This window comes from Pseudophryne corroboree, chromosome 1, assembly GCF_028390025.1.
Source record: "Pseudophryne corroboree isolate aPseCor3 chromosome 1, aPseCor3.hap2, whole genome shotgun sequence".
NCBI lineage: Eukaryota > Metazoa > Chordata > Amphibia > Anura > Myobatrachidae > Pseudophryne > Pseudophryne corroboree.
In genome coordinates, this window is record NC_086444.1 from 618,005,316 (window position 1) to 618,023,235 (window position 17,920).

Genomic DNA, 17,920 nt, shown 5'->3' on the forward strand with positions numbered 1-17,920 from the left:
CAGACACAAAACATTGGGGAACCTGCTGGGTAGTAGGAGAGAAGAAGCTCACCCATATTTTCTAGTTTACAAATGTACTTAATATCACCATAAAACAACAGAAGGTTAGGGACCCATCACAGGGTAACACGCAGTGCCAGAAAAGAAAAGAATCCACTGATGGTTATTATTAATAAGCCATTCTGTGCACTGTGTCCAGTATGCTGACTGAAAGATCTAAAGGCCCATACACACTCGAACACTTAAAAGATGTAAAGATAAACGATGCGGAAGATGAGCCATTTCCCTTGAACTCCCTGACAAACGAGATTGAGTGTACACACTGAGCAATTTTACACACGATCTGAACGACGAACCATCTGCAGGGATTGAGCTGCAGCATGGAAGACTGAAAACTTGCTTCAAACGGCCACAGGTGTGTGCATCGTTCATCACGTACACCAGGCATGTCAAACTCGTGGCCCTCTAGCTGTTGTGAAACTACAAATCCCAGCATGCTTTGCCAGCATACCTTTCACTGATCAGCTGGTAAAGCATGCTGGGACTTGTAGTTTCACTACAGCTGGATGACCATGATTTTGACATGCCTGGCGTACACACTAAATTTGAACGATCGTTCAAAATCATCATCATCATCGCTCAAATTGATGGAAGAAATATTCTAGTGTGTATGGGTCTTAAGGCAACCGTCAAGGCAGCTTTATTAAGATACTGCACGGAGCAATGTAATCATTGAAATGTATATGATCATAATGTACATGTCTGTTATTAGCTGTGGCCTTCTAAACACAAGACCCCTATGGTTCTGACAACTGAAAGAAAACAAGGGGCAGGAAGGGTTTCTGGAATGTTTAGATCTCTTTTAAGGCAGCAAATGAATTAAAAAAAAAGGCTTACCAGTGAACCTCAATCTACAGATGAGTCCTCATAGATTGTTGCTGCAGTCGCACCAAACAGACAGACTCTCTCACTGCACCAAGCCCGTGAGACTTTGCTAGCGTCGGGCAGGTTTTTCCCCGAAAATGCTTCTAAGTTGCAACACTTGTATATCGGTGTCCAACCAAGTCTCTAAATCTGTATATGAAGTGCTACAATGCACCGGCCGTGACTTTTTTACATGCCAAGTTCCGTTGTGCTTCATATACAGACACTGATATACAAGTGTCGCATATCAAATTAATCAGCACCATCCCCTGGTGGATCATAGTTTCGCAAAAAAAGAACCAGACACTAGAATAGTTGCAAAGTGGGACCTGGCGGCTCACTCCTGCCTGGCATCTAGTGCTGCATGACATTTTGGGGATGAGGCAGCCTCCAGTAGATGGCGCCCAAAGAAGAAATTCAATTGTTGTTCTGTTCAGGGCACGCATGCATCCTGGGTGAGACATTTCAGCTCGCAGTCTCCTGAGTTGTGAGTTGAGATGTGCGTTAACGCCATGGGTTTGGCGCTCAAACGGGAATTTGAGCACCATAACCTGGACTATAGACGGGTAGCGTATAAGCCTAAACTGCGTCTTTATTCTGATGCTGGGGCTGAAGGTATTCCCTTCCGAGACGTCCATCAGCTGCAGCTCTCATCCATTGCTGTTTGTAATAAGACACACCACTGATCGCATTATCGAAGCTTCTTCAAGCCCTTTGGAGGCGAAGAGTCTCTGTATGAACATGGCCGTCTGTGTCAGTGCAACAGCATCCGTAGATGCAGTCGATAACTACAACATACCACCCAGAAACGCCCACCAAATTTACATTTCTGTGTGCAAATTCTATCTGTCTCTTTGAGTGGCAACAATCGGGACATGGACAGTGCGACCTGGATGCACACACAGGTGGAAAAAACTGCCTGTATGCTAGACATAACCACTGCGTCAATCTCTGAATCAGGCCCAGAACCTCCATTACCACCTGTATTTGGCTTTTAGTACAAAGGTCATGACAGGATCCACAGGACAGCTTTCACACACAGTGTAATGAGCTTGTCCTAGCTAGGTCAGGGGTGTGCATGTGGCAACTGAATGGATTGGTCATGTCCAACCAGATGTCACACAAAAGCATAGAGGGGCTTAGTTAAACAGCAAGTGCAGTTAAAAAGTGGACAAAGCTCATTAGTTAACGTGATAAAACACTATAGGACATAATCCATGATCAACAGTGTTTACCACAACTGCCAATATGGGTATTATTTATTAATTAACAGTTTTTTTTATATAGTGCAGCATATCCCGTTTCCGCTTTACTATTAGAAATAAGACTTGGTTGTGTTCTCACCTGGACTATATCTTGCGGCAGGGCTGCCATGTCATGTGGAAGGATGATCACAACCGCACCCGCTGACTGACGCAGTGCTTTCTGGTACTGCTGAAAAGAGAAATCAGCTAAGCGTATAAGCACACATCGCCGGCTCAGCACATCTGCTTCCGTTGTACGAGCCTCTGTGTTTAGCACTGAATTCCGAGTACCTGCAGGAAAAAGTCAAGTAGTCATGTGTGTTATTCACAGTAAGGTATCTGCAGAAAGTAAATTTTAAATTTCATATAGGTGAATTGGGAGGGGGGGGGGGGAGATACATCACCTAATAAAAATTTTTACATTTCTATGTTAATATTGTTTTTTCCTGCTGGCAAGAAATACACTAACCAAACAACTCACTGTAACTAAGCTATTTTGTAGCTAACGTTTATGTGCTTGTGTGACAGGTAGATGGGAACTAGACATCTGTGATAAAACCTGTCACCCTTACCAGCTGCATGTGGCTTGTTAACAGCTGTTAGAGCAGTAAATCTGCTGCAGTGTCACCATATCAGGCTTTATGTAGGACTGAGGGGGAGCTCTATCAAGCAGTGCAAAGAGTGGAGTAGTGAAGTTGCCTATAGCAACCTATCGGCATCTACTTATTATTTTATAGGCTGTATTTGATAAATGCTACCTGATTGGATTCTACAGGCCAGTTATGGATTGACGATCACCCCCTGTAATACACACCCTCTAATACAACCCTTCTGCATGGTCACTTTGGATGGCTGCAACCTCGCTATCTCCATCCCAGCTCTCAGCCAGCTCACTGAGGAAATGCCCATGGAGAAGGGTATGCGTTATCGGGAGCAGCAATAGTCCAGATTGTGCCCCCACTCCAAAAAAACATCTGCCACTGCCATAACTAAAGGGAGGTACACACCTAGAGATGTGTGCGGAGGCTCAATCTAGCACCAGCAATAGCGATGCGCGGAGCTGCGCATTGCTATCGCAGGGGGGCATACACACGAGAGATCCGTGCTTAATTTCTATAGGGGGTACACACGGAGATATCCGTTCTTAAAATCTAAGCAATCTGACTAGATTGGGTGAAATGAGTGCCCCCCCTCACTCAGCACACATCATGCTGTGCTGAGCGGGGGAGAGATGTGTGCTGAGCAGTCTGTGCTAGATCGCTCAGCACACATCTCCCCCGTGTGTACTGGCCTTATGCAATCTAGTCAGATTGCTTAGATTTTAAGCACGGATCTCTTCGTTTGTACCCCCTTTACATCTCCACTCTTAACTACTTGATAAAACTCCCCTGGCCATGCTAAATGCTGCAGACTAACAGCAACAGCACCACTCACATGGACTCATGGGGATAAGCTAACTAAATTTACCCCATGGTACAAAACCCTAATATTGGGGTCAATTAAATTAGGAGCCATGCATTGTCAATGCCAGCATTTGTCTATGGGCAATGGCACCACTTAGGTTTACACATAGGGGTAAGAAATAAGACGTCCGTATGGGATTTGTGTGCGCTGCACATCTCCCTTATACACTCCACTGGAACAAACTATTGTTCATCACTCCTGAATGAATTGACCCCAACTGTATATACATTCTGGCACTAGTGGGGAGGAGCTCAGCAGTGAGAGATCTGAAAGCAGCCCACAATGCCCAAATATAAAGTACAGGCATCACTCACCCCAGGGCACCTGTATCATTACCATTGTACTCCTTTCACACCGCAAACCCAGGTCCCACTCGGTATTTGGGTCAGACCCTTTCACACTACACTTTCAACCCGGGTTATTGCAGGGTTGGCTCCTTTTAACTCAACCCGGGTCAGCAATTAAAATACCATGGATGTCATTTTAAATGGACTTTTTTTGGCTCAGAAAGATGAGGTGTCAGAAGAGGACAAAAGGAGAGGGTGGGGACAGCTCACAGCATTGCAGGAATCATGGCTGACAGAGCTATGTTTTTATACACAATTGCATCTTTAACAGTTCCAGTAACATACCTCCCAACTGTCCCAATTTTCGCTGGACAGTCCCTTTTTTGGGGACTGTCCAGCTGTTCCACCCGCAGGCTGCAGTGTCCGCGGTGGGGGTAGTTGGGAGGCTCCTGTCACTGCTGCTCTGTTTGAATAGACGCTATTCACAGGTGACAGAGTGAGAGGGGGCATGCCCCCTCAGTGACGGTACAAGGGGGTGTGACTTGCAGCGCCATGAGGCTATGCCCCTTTCATATAGACCACGCCTGCCTAGAAATCTCTGCCTCCCATAATTCTTAATGCTCTCTGTTCTCTCCTGTGTAGCAGGGCTCAGGCTGCGGACATCATCAAGACACACAAAGAACAGCCAATCAGCACTTTTACATGAATGCAGGGTTGAACACTTTACAGTGCACATTGACCCGGATCCAACTCGTCTTTAACACTGCTTTTATACCGGGTTGAAATGCAGGGTTACTCGACCCAGGATATTCAAAAGTGGTGCTTTTAGACTGCACCTCGACCAAGCAATTTCCCGGGATATATTTGCGGTGTGAATGGGGTATTACCTACAGCAGAGATTCCCAAACACAGTCCTCAAGGTACCCCAACGGTCCTGGTTTTAAATGTATCCATGTATTGCCACAGGTGACTTACTTAACACCTCAGTCAATTAGATTTAACCATCTGTGCTGAGCCATGGATATACCTAAATCCTGGACTGTTGGGGTGCCTTGAGGACCGTTTGGCAACCTCTGACCTACAGCCTTATCATTTATAGCAGGATGTCCGCACACTCAGCACATACTGAGGCTCAACATTAACATAACTGATCCCAGGCAGTGTGTGGCTGGAGGATAATAGGAAACGAGCAATATTGCAGCTCTGCAAATGATTATCCCACGTACGCCAAGGGCAGCACACAGGGGGATTAGACCTGGGATAATGCACATTGCCTGGGCATGCAGTGCTAGTGACAGTCCCAGTTACAACAAGGCGCAGGCCAGGTGGCTGGGCCCCGGGTGAGAGGACACTGACCGTAGCTCTGGCCCTGCAGGTCGTACTGCTGCATGCGGTACACGGTGAACTCATGAGCCGCCTCGGCCTGCAGCGGGGACACGAGGAGCAGCACCGCCGGGATGAAGACGATGAAGGTGAGCGGGAGAGACGCCTTCAGCATATTATCGAACACCTCGCCGGCTTCTTCCAGCATCCTGCCAGCTGCACGGGTTGGGGGACCGGGCGGTGAAGGGGCTTCAGCGGGTCGGGCGGAACCGTACACACAATGGCGAAGACGCAAATGCCCACAGCTTCCTCAGCACTGCAACTGGGGACCAGCAGGCACTGCAAGGGACAGCTAACACGGGGGCTTGCGAGAGCACCAAGGACATCCAATCAAATCCCGTGCAGGCGATCACTGGCCACCCGAAAGCAGGGTCCTCTGCAAACAGTGACAGCTAGTAGTAGTATTAGAAAACGAGGCTGTTATCTTAGTTCCCCTTCGCCGTGCGGACTCGCGGAGCCCCCTAGTGGTCAAGACCTGCACACGAACGGCAAATAACATTCCCCCTTCTCGGAAAGTAGCGTTCAACTTCACATTCGTCATATCCTGAGAATATTAAATGATCGAACAACCATGATTTTATAATGAATATTAAGCATCTTATTTTACAATATATGCTTGATAGAATAGTAAATGTAATATGTATTATTTACACATTATATTTATACTTTGTCTGAGACAACATAATGGAACAGTGCCACAAAGAAGGGCAATGGACCTATAAAACTATTTTTGGGCTGAATTCGGTTGCCAGAATGAAATAAAAAAAATAAAATAAAAAAAATAAAAGCATCGCAGGGTTTTGCATACCCTCCAACTGTACCTTTTTGGCAGGTACAATACCTTTTTTCTCTGACGTCCTAGTGGATGCTGGGGACTCCGTCAGGACCATGGGGATATAGCGGCTCCGCAGGAGACAGGGCACAATAATAAAAGCTTTAGGATCAGGTGGTGTGCACTGGCTCCTCCCCCTATGACCCTCCTCCAAGCCTCAGTTAGATTTTTGTGCCCGACGAGAAGGGTGCAATCTAGGTGGCTCTCCTGAGCTGCTTAGAATAAAAGTTTAAGTTAGGTTTTTTATTTTCAGTGAGTCCTGCTGGCAACAGGCTCACTGCTACGAGGGACTTAGGGGAGAGAAGAAAACTCACCTGCGTGCAGGATGGATTTGCTTCTTAGGCTACTGGACACCATTAGCTCCAGAGGGAGTCGGAACACAGGTCTCACCCTGGGGTTCGTCCCGGAGCCGTGCCGCCGACCCCCCTTGCAGATGCCGAAGTTGAAGAGGTCCAGAGGTCCAGAAACAGGCGGCAGAAGACTTTCAGTCTTCATAAGGTAGCGCACAGCACTGCAGCTGTGCGCCATTGTTGTCAGCACACTTCACCAACAGTCACCAACTGTCACTGAGGGTGCAGGGCGCTGGGGGGGGCGCCCTGGGCAGCAATGTATAATACCTTTTTATGGCTAAAATACATCACATATAGCCCTTGAGGCTATATGGATGTATTTAACCCCTGCCAGATCTCACAAACTCCGGGAGAAGAGCCCGCCGAAAAGGGGGCGGGGCCTATTCTCCTCAGCACACGGCGCCATTTTCCTGCTCAGCTCTGCTGTGAGGAAGGCTCCCAGGCTCTCCCCTGCACTGCACTACAGAAACAGGGTTAAAACAGAGAGGGGGGGCACTTATTTGGCGATATGATTACATATATAAAAATGCTATAAGGGAAAACACTTGTATAAGGGGTTGTCCCTGTATAATTATAGCGTTTTTGGTGTGTGCTGGCAAACTCTCCCTCTGTCTCCCCAAAGGGCTAGTGGGGTCCTGTCCTCTGTCAGAGCATTCCCTGTGTGTGTGCTGTGTGTCGGTACGTGTGTGTCGACATGTAGGAGGACGATGTTGGTGAGGAGGCGGAGCAAATTGCCTGTATTGGTGATGTCACTCTCTAGGGAGTCGACACTGGAATGGATGGCTTATTTAGGAATTACGTGATAATGTCAACACGCTGTAAGGTCGGTTGACGACATGAGACGGCCGGCAAACAAATTAGTACCTGTCCAGGCGTCTCAGACACCGTCAGGGGCTTGTAAAAACGCCCATTTACCTCAGTCGGTCGACACAGACACAGACACGGACACTGACTCCAGTGTCGACGGTGAAGAAACAAACGTATTTTCCTTTAGGGCCACACGTTTCATGTTAAGGGCAATGAAGGAGGTGTTACATATTTCTGATACTACAAGTACCACAAATAAGGGTATTATGTAGGGTGTGAATAAACTACTTGTAGTTTTTCCTGAATCAGATAAATTAAATGAAGTGTGTGATGATACGTGGGTTTCCTCCGATAGAAAATTATTGGCGGTATACCCTTTCCCGCCAGAAGTTAGGGCGAGTTGGGAAACACACCTTAGGGTGAATAAGGCGCTCACACGCTTATAAAAACAAGTGGCGTTACCGTCTCCAGATACGGCAGCCCTCAAGGAGCCAGCTGATAGGAAGCTGAAAAATATCCTAAAAGTATATACACATATACTGGTGTTATACTACGACCAGCAATCGCCTCAGCCTGGATGTGCAGCGCTGAGGGGGCTTGGTCGGATTTCCTGACTGAAAATATTGATACCCTTGACAGGGACAAGATTTTATTGACTATAGAGCATTTTAAGGATGCATTTCTATATATGCGAGATGCGCAGAGGGATATTTGCATTCTGGCATCAAGAGTAAATGTGATGTCCATATCTGCCAGACGACAGTGGTCAGGTGATGCAGATTCCAGACGGCACATGGAAGTATTGCCGTATAAAGGGGCGGTCCATCGGACCTGGTGGCCATGGCAACAGCTGAAAAATCCACCTTTTGTTACCCCAAGTCACATCTCAGCAGAAAAGGACACAGTCTTTTCAGTCTCAGTCCTTTCGTCCCCATAAGGGCAGGCGGGCAAAAGGGCCAGTCATATCTGCCCAGGGGTAGAGGAAAGGGAAGAAGACTGCAGCAGGCAGCCCATTCCCAGGAACAGAAGCCCTCCACAGCTTCTGCCAAGTCCGCAGCATGACGCTGGGGCCGTACAAGCGGACTCAGGTGCGGTAGGGGGTCATCTCAAGAGTTTCAGCACGCAGTGGGCTCACTCACAAGTGGACTCCTGGATCCTACACGTAGTATCCCAGGTGTACATTGGAAATTCGAGACGTCTCCCCCTCACAAGTTCCTGAAGTCTGCTTTACCAACGTCTCCCTCCGACAGGGAGGCAGTATTGGGAACAATTCACAGGCTGTATTCCCAGCAGGTGATAATCAAAGTACCCCTTCTACAACAAGGGAAGGGGTATTATTCCACACTATATTGTGGTACTGAAGCCAGACGGCTAGGTGAGATCTGAAATATTTGAACACTTACATACAAGCGTTCAAATCAAGATGGAGTCACTCAGAGCAGTGATAGCGAACCAGGAAGAAGGGGACGATATGGTGTCACTGGATATCAGGGACGCTTACCTACATGTCCAAATTTGCCCTTCTCACCAAGGGTACCTCAGGTTCGTGGTACAGAACTGTCACTATCAGTTCAGACGCTGCCGTTTGGATTGTCCACGGCACCCCGGGTCTTTACCAAGGTAATGGCCGAAATGATGATTCTTCTTAAAAGAAATATGGACGCTTTCCTGATAAGGGCAAGGTCCAGAGAACAGTTGGAGGTCGGAGTAGCACTATCTTAAGTAGTTCTACGACAGCACGAGTGGATTCTAAATATTCCAAAATCGCAGTTTTTTCCGACGACACGTCTACTGTTCCTAGGGATGATTCTGGACACAGTCCAGAAAAGGATGTTTTCTCCCGGAGAAGAAAGCCAGGGAGTTATCCGAGCTAGTCAGGAACCTCCTAAAACCAGGAAAAGTATCAGTGCATCATTGCACAAGGATCCTGTGAAAAATGGTGGTTTCTTACAAAGCGATCCCATTCGGTAGATTTCACGCAAGAACCTTTACGTGGGATCTGCTGGAAAAATGGTCCGGATCGCATCTTCAGATGCATCAGCGGATAACCCTGTCTCCAAGGACAAGGGTGTTTCTTCTGCGGTGGCTGCAGAGTGCTCATCTATGAAAGGGCCGCAGATTCGGCATTCAGGACTGGGTCCTGGTGACCACGGATGCCAGCCTGAGTGGCTGGGGAGCAGTCACACAAGGAAAAAATTTCCAGAGAGTGTGATCGAGTCTGGAGACTTCTCTCCACATAAATATACTGGAGCTAAGGGCAATTTACAATGCTCTAAGCTTAGCAAGACCTCTGCTTCAAGGTCAGCCGGTATTGATCCAGTGGGACAACATCACGGCAGTCGCCCACGTAAACAGACAGGGCGGCACAAGAAGCAGGAGGGAAATGGCAGAAACTGCAAGGATTCTTCGCTGGGCGAAAAATCATGTGATAACACTCTCAGCAGTGTTCATTCCGGGAGTGGAAAACTGGGAAGCAGACTTCCTCAGCAGGCATGACCTCCACCCGGGAGAGTGGGGACTTCATCGGGAAGTCTTCCACATGATTGTAAACCGTTGTGAAAAACCAAAGGTGGACATGATGGCGTCCCGCCTGAACAAAAAACTAGATATTGCGCCAGGTCAAGGGACCCTCAGGCAATAGCGGTGGACGCTCTGGTAACACTGTGGATGTACCAGTCAGAGTATGTGTTCCCTCCTATGCCTCTCATACAAAAAGTACTGAGAATCATAAGAGGGAGATGAGTAAGAATGATACTCGTGGTTCCGGATTGGCCAAGAAGGACTTGGTACCCGAAACTTCAAGAGATGTTCACGGAAGACCCGTGGCCTCTACCTTTAAGAAAGGTCCTGCTCCAGCAGGGGCCTTGTCTGTTCCAAGACTTACCGCGGCCGCGTTTGACGGCATGGCGGTTGAACGCCGGATCCTGAAAGGGCATTCCAGATGAAGTCATCCCTACCCTGGTCGAAGACAGGAAGGATGTAACCGCAAAACATTTTCACCGCATTTGGCGAAGATATGTTGCGTGGTGTGAGGCCAAGAAGGCCCCTACTGAGGAATTCCAACTGGGTCGTTTCCTACATTTCCTGAAAACAGGACTGTCTATGGGCCTAAAATTAGGGTCCATTAAGGTTCAAATTTCGGCCCTGTCGAATTTCTTCCAGAAAGAACTGGCTTTAGTGCCTGACGTTCAGATGTTTGTAAAAGGGGTACTGCATATACAGCCTCCTTTTGTGCCCCAGTGGCACCTTGGGATCTCAATGTTGTTTTGAGTTTCCTAAAGTCACATTGGTTTGAACCACTCACCACTGTGGACTTAAAATATCTCACATGGAAGGTGACGATGCTATTAGCCCTGGCTTCAGCCAGGCGTGTGTCAGAATTGGCGGCTTTATCATATATAAAGCCCTTACTTAATTTTTCATTCTGACAGGGCAGAATTGAGGACTCGTCCTCAATTTCTCCTTAAGGTGTTTTCTGTTTTTCACATGAACCAACCTATTGTGGTACCTGCGGGTACTAGGGACTTGGAGGACTCCAAGTTACTTGACGTTGTCAGGGCCCTGAAAAATATGTTTCCAGGAAGGCTGGAGTCAGAAAATCTGACTCGCTGTTTAGCCTGTATGCACCCAACAAGATGGGTGCTCCTGCTTCTAAGCAGACGATTGCTCGCTGGATTTGTAATACAATTCAGTTTACACATTCTGTGGCAGGCCTGCCACAGCCAAAATCGGTAAAAGCCCATTCCAAAAGGAAGGGGGCTCATCTTGGGCGACTGCCCGAGGGGTCTCGGCTTTACAACTTTGCCGAGCAGTTACTTGGTCAGGGGAAAACACGTTTGCTAAATTCTACAAATTTGATACCCTGGCTGAGGAGGACATGGAGTTCTCTCATTCGGTGCTGCAGGGTCATCCGCACTCTCCCGCCCGTTTGGGAGCTTTGGTATAATCCCCATGGTCCTGACGGAGTCCCCAGCATCCACCAGGACGTCAGAGAAAATAAGATTTTACTTACCGATAAATCTATTTCTCGTAGTCCGTAGTGGATGCTGGGCGCCCATCCCAAGTGCGGATTGTCTGCAATACTTGTACATAGTTATTGTTACAAAAATCGGGTTATTCTTGTTGTGAGCCATCTTTTCAGAGGCTCCTTCGTTGTTATCATACTGTTAACTGGGTTCAGATCACAGGTTGTACGGTGTGATTGGTGTGGCTGGTATGAGTCTTACCCGGGATTCAATATCCTTCCTTATTATGCACGCTCGTCCGGGCACAGTATCCTAACTGAGGCTTGGAGGAGGGTCATAGGGGGAGGAGCCAGTGCACACCACCTGATCCTAAAGCTTTTATTATTGTGCCCTGTCTCCTGCGGAGCCGCTATATCCCCATGGTCCTGACGGAGTCCCCAGCATCCACTACGGACTACGAGAAATAGATTTATCGGTAAGTAAAATCTTATTATTTATGGACTGTACCGATTTTTGGCTCTCCAAACCTCCATTGAAATGGTTGTGTCTATGTTGCCTTCGTGCTAAGGACCTGGACGTGACAAAACGAGAGGGCAGGAGAGCACTTCCGCCCTTACAGCATCTAAATGTCTCCTTCGTTCTCCGATCGTTTGGGGCAAATTTATTTCTCTATGCAGCATTGGACCCTCACGGGCTCGCTTCGCTCGCCACGCATCGGGCTCGGTGTCTCGCTCCGCTTCGCTCGCCACACTTTACTATTCCAAATAAATTGTGACATGGACCCAGGGGGTTATGGGAAAGATCCTTAGCGCGAAGAGAATCTAGACACTACCCCATTGAAATTGTACCGATTTTTATGTGTAAACTGTTGGAGGATATGGTTTTGCTGTTCAGTTAGTGGAGTGAAAATGGGAAATGGTGATTTCTATAGAAACCACTGCGTCCTTTTCACGCACCTCCTTGAGCAGGTCTGCTTTTTTGTAAAATCATTATTTTTAGGAAACGTCACCAGGACTTGCTCTGGGACTCTGGTGGTAAAAAGGTTAACAGTCAATAGGCCGTGCACTAAGTCGACATGGTCAAAGGGTAATGTGGCAGTGGTCGATACAGCATATGGTCGACATAAGTTTTTCATGATAATTTGAACTTTCATAACTTTTTTATACTTTACCATCCACGTGGACTACAAGTGGGAACGGTAACCTGTGCCGAGCGCGGTAGCAGAGCGAGACACCTGCCCGAAGCATGGCGAACAAAACGAGCCATGTGAGGGGACGCAGTACACTAATTGGGGGTCCATGTGCTAAAAGTTAAAAATTGACACCCCAAAAACTTAAAAAAAACCCTCATGTCGACCTTTCCATGTGTTGACCATTTCTATGTCAACCTTTTGCTTGTGTAGACCTTGTGCAAGCCGAGCTTTGAGGTCGACCTAGACACTGTCAAACTCTACTATCCACCTAATGAACCCTCAACATGGGCACAAGGTCTGCAAGGATTTTTACCTTGCTAAAACCTGCGCCCACTTGGATTTCCCCCTTTGATTTATGATGGAGAGTGTGTGTTGAAACAAGTGTTTAATTTCAACCAAGTGAATTGTTTATATGCTGAATAAAGTTAAAGTAAGAAGCTACCTGCTTTTACCTATTTATCAGTGCCCAAAAGCTGGCTAATTGCATGTATTGTCCTAAAATACACGTTGGCAGGATGTTGCTGCAATGGTTGGCTATCCTGCCTCACAACTCTGTGTTTGCATCCAACCTGTGCTGTGTGTAGTGTGTATCATAGTTGCCTACCATCCCTCATTATGCAGGAGATTCCCTGAAATAGTAGCAATCTCCCTAATTGCACCTTACCCCCATTACATAGTTGTTACATTCTTGGGGTAAGAAAAAGAAATCCGTGATACATACTGTACATTCAAATGAGTTCATCAGTTCCATTTCCCTGTATAGATTATAAGGCACAATGATTCCTATGGCTTACATGCATATTAAATAAGGTTTCTCGTGGCCACTTTCAGTACATGGAACCTCCTGTAAAACACAATACACAAACAATTCCTGAAAAGTATCAGTGTCTTTTCTTCAACAAGTAGATATTACAAATGCTGGGGCTCATTTACATTTGGATGTAAGTAATTTTTATGACACGCCTCTCAGATATAGCAGTGCTCGTCCGCGCTTATAGGTGTTACTTTCACATCTCCCTGAAGTATGGGGTATATGTTGTCTCAATGGGGGTCATTCCGAGCTGATCGTAGCTGTGCTAAATTTAGCACAGCTACGATCAGGCACTCAGACATGCGGGGGGACGCCCAGCACAGGGCTAGTCCGTCCCGCATGTCACTGCAACCCCCCCCCCCCCTCGCAGAAATTTAAAAGCATCATACAGTGGCAATGCTTTTGCATTTCAGGAATTACTCCTGGCCAGCGCAGCTTCGGCGGCTGGCCGGGAGAGCCTCTTCACTGCCCCGAGTCGCAGCGGCTGCGTGTGAAGTCACGCTGCCGCCGCGGCCCGCCCCCCCAATGGTCCGGCCATGCCTGCGTTGGCCGGACCGCGCCCCCTAAACGGCGGCTTAATGCCGCCATCCAGCCCCTCCCGCCCAGCAACCGCCTCTGCCTCAGAGGCGATTGCAAGGCAACAACGGCTGGCATGCGCTGGCGCATGCACAGTTCTGACCCGATCGCTGCGCTGCGATAAACTGCAGCGAGCAATCGGGTCGGAATGACCCCCATTGTCTGAATATGTTTCTTCCTTGTTCTGTTTTTCACAACAGTCCAATAACATGCTATCTGACAAAAAATAAGAATTTACTCACCGGTAATTCTATTTCTCGTAGTCCGTAGTGGATGCTGGGAACTCCGTAAGGACCATGGGGAATAGACGGGCTCCGCAGGAGACTGGGCACTCTAAAAGAAAGATTAGGTACTATCTGGTGTGCACTGGCTCCTCCCTCTATGCCCCTCCTCCAGACCTAAGTTAAGGAAACTGTGCCCGGAAGAGCTGACACAACAAGGAAAGGATTTGGAATCCAGGGTAAGACTCATACCAGCCACACCAATCACACTGTACAACTTGTGATAACCATACCCAGTTAACAGTATGAACAACAACTGAGCCTCTCAACAGATGGCTCATAACAATAACCCTTTAGTTAAGCAATAACTATATACATGTATTGCAGAGAGTCCGCACTTGGGACGGGCGCCCAGCATCCACTACGGACTACGAGAAATAGAATTACCGGTGAGTAAATTCTTATTTTCTCTGACGTCCTAGTGGATGCTGGGAACTCCGTAAGGACCATGGGGATTATACCAAAGCTCCCAAACGGGCGGGAGAGTGCGGATGACTCTGCAGCACCGCATGAGCAAACTCAAGGTCCTCCTCAGCCAGGGTATCAAACTTGTAGAACTTAGCAAACTTGTTTGACCCCGACCAAGTAGCAGCTCGGCAAAGCTGTAAAGCCGAGACCCCTCGGGCAGCCGCCCAAGAAGAGCCCACCTTCCTTGTGGAATGGGCTTTCACCATTTTGGATGCGGCAATCCAGCCGCAGAGTGAACCAGCTGAATCGTGCTATAGATCCAGCGAACAATAGTCTGCTTCGAAGCAGGAGCGCCAACCTTGTTGGCTGCATACAGAAAAAACAGCGAGTCAGACTTTCTGACTCCCGCCTTTCTGGAAACATACATTTTCAAAGCCCGGACTACGTCCAGCAACTTGGAATCCTCCAAGTCCCTAGTAGCCACAGGCACCACAATAGGCTGGTTCAAATGAAACGATGATACCACCCTAGGAAGAAATTGGGGACGAGTCCTCAATTCTGCCCTGTCCATATGGAAGATCAGATAAGGGTTTTTACATGACAAAACCGCCAATACTGACACACGCCTAGCCGAAGCTAAGGCCAATAGCATGACCACTTTCCACGTGAGATATTTTAGCTCCATGGTTTTAAGTGGCTCAAACCAGTGGGATTTCAGGAAATCCAACACAACGTTAAGATCCCAAGGTGCCACCGGTGGCACAAAAGGAGGCTGAATATGCAGCACCCCCGGAATAACGTCTGAACTTCAGGCAGTGAAGCCAGTTCATTTTTAGAGAAAATGTATAGGGCCGAAATCTTGACCTTTATGGATCCTAATTTTAGGCCCATAGTCACTCCTGACTGTAGGAAGTGCAGGAATCGACCCCGCTGGAATTCCTCTGTAGGGCCTTCCCGGCCTCACACCAAGCAACCTATTTTCGCCATATACAGTGAAAAAGTCTTGCTGTCACGTCTTTCCTAGCCTTTATCAGCGTAGGAATAACTGCATCCGGAATGCCCTTTTCCGCTAGGATCCGGCGTTCAACCGCCATGCCGTCAAATGCAGCCGCGGTAAATTTTGGAACAGACAGGGCCCCTGTTGCAACATGTCCTGTCTGAGAGGCAGAAGCCCTGAGTCCTCTGAGAGCATTTCCTGCAGCTCCGGGTACCGAGTCCTTCGTGGCCAATTCGGAGCAAAGAATATTGTTTTCACTCCTCCTTTTATTACAATTCTCAGCCCTTGGGTATGAGAGGAAGAGGAGGGAATACAGAGACCGACTGGAACACCCACGGTGTTACTAGTGCGACCACAGCTATCACCTGAGGGTCCCTTGACCCGGCGTAAAACCTTTTTTAGCTTTTTATTGAGGTGGGACGCCATCTAGTCCACCTTAGGCAGTTCCCATCAATTTGCAAACTGCGTGAAGACTTCCTGATGAAGTCCCCACTTTCCCGGGTGGAGGTCGTGCCTGCTGAGGAAGTCTGCTTCCCAGATGTCCACTCCCGGAACGAACACTGCTGACAGTGCGCTTACTTGATTCTCCGCCCAGCGAAGAATTCTAGTGGCTTCTACCCTCGCCACCCTGCTCCTTGTGCCGCCTTGGCGGTTTACATGAACCCCTGCGGTCTGACTGGATCAGAACCAGTTGGTCGCGAAGCAGGATCTCCGCTTGACTTAGGGCGTTGTATATGGCCCTTAGTTCCAGGATATTGATGTGAAGGCAAGTCAGTTGACTTGACCACAGACCTTGGAAATTTCTTCCCTGTGTAACTGCCCCCCACCCTCGGAGGCTTGCATCCGTGGTCACCAGGATCCAGTCCTGAATGCCGAATCTGCGGTCCTCGAGAAGGTGAGCACTCTGCAGCCACCACAGGAGAGACACCCTGGCCCTGGGGGATAGGGTGATTAACCGATGCATCTGAAGAGGTGATCCGGACCACTTGTCCAGTAAGTCCCATTGGAAGGTCCTCGCATGGAACCTGCCTAAGGGGATGGCCTCGTATGATGCCACCATCCTTCCCAGGACTCGAGTGCAGTGATGCACTGACACCTGTTTTGGTTTTAATAGATTCCTGACCAGTGTCATGAGCTCCTGAGCTCTCTCTATCGGGAGATAACCCTTTTCTGGTCTGTGTCTAGGATTGTGCCTAGGAGAGGCAGATGAGCTGTAGGAACCAACTGCGACTTTGGAATATATAGAATCCAGCCGTGTTGCCGTTACACTTCCAGAGAAAGTGATACGCTGTTCAGCAACTGCTCTCTTGATCTCACTTTTATGAGGAGATCGTCCAAGTACGTGATAATAGTGACACCTTGCTTCTGCAGGAGCACAATCATATCCGCCATTACCATGGTGAATATTCTCGGGGCCGTGGAGAGACCAAACGGCAACATCTGAAATTGGTAATGACAATCCCGTACCGCAATTCTGAGGTACGCCTAATGAGGTGGATAAATGGGGACCTGAAGGTATGCATCCCTTATGTCCAGATTCACAATAAAGTCTCCCCCTTTTTAGGCTTGCACTGACCGCTCTTAGCGATTCCATCTTGAACTTGAACCTTCTCAGGTATATGTTCAGGGATTTTTAATTCAATATGGGTCTGACCGAACCGTCTGGTTTCGGGATTACAACATGGTCTAATAATAACACCCTCTTGTTGAAGGAGGGGACCCTTGACCACCACCTGTTAAAGATACAATTTGTGAATTGCAGATAACACTGGCTCCCTCTCTTGGGGGGAAGCCCGCAGGGCCGTCGGTGAGGGGGCATCTTCACACAGTCCAGCTTGTATCCCTGAGACACAATATCTATTGCCCAGGGATCGAACAGGGAGTGAACCCACTTGTGGCTGAACTTACGAAGGCGTGTCCCCACCGGGCCTAGCTCCGCCTGTGGAGCCCCAGCGACATTGGTGGATTTTTGTAGGGGCCGGGGAGGACTTCTGTTCCTGGGAACTAGCTGCCCGGCTCTGACAAGAAAGGACGCCCCTCAGACTTTCTTGTTTCTTTATACGAAAGGCTGCATTTAATAATGTTGTGCTTTCTTAGGCTGTGCAGGAATATAAGGCAAACTAGCAGAATTATCAGCTATAGCTGTGGAGACCAGGCCCGAGAACCCTTCTCCACACAATCCTCAGCCTTCCATATGCCTCTTAAGTCGGCATCATCTGTCCAATGCATATTCTACAGGACACGTCAAGCAGAGATCGACATAGCTTTGACTCTAGGACCCAGTATACTCATGTCTCTTTGGGCATGCTTTATAACTATATATCTATCACTTAAGACAGCATCTTTAATATATTTATATTGCATACTAGGGCCTCATCTCTGCTGATAAGGTACCTGTC

General features: G+C 48.1%; 1 protein-coding gene across 2 annotated transcripts in view; it reads right to left on the minus strand.

Moving 5' to 3' along the window:
* Nucleotides 1-5,730, minus strand: part of NCLN (nicalin) — a 68,560-nt gene extending 62,830 nt beyond the window's left edge. The window contains exons 1-2 of one of the 2 annotated variants that reach the window (XM_063914444.1): nt 5,276-5,717; nt 2,269-2,459 (exon numbers count right to left, since the gene is read on the minus strand). In XM_063914444.1, coding sequence (XP_063770514.1) covers nt 2,269-2,459; nt 5,276-5,450 — 366 coding nt within the window. In that variant the 5' untranslated portion in view covers nt 5,451-5,717. Of the gene's footprint in view, nt 1-2,268; nt 2,460-5,275 lie in introns of both variants that reach the window. The other variant, XM_063914445.1, reaches the window with a different exon arrangement.
* Between the last annotated feature and the right edge of the window lie 12,190 nt (nt 5,731-17,920).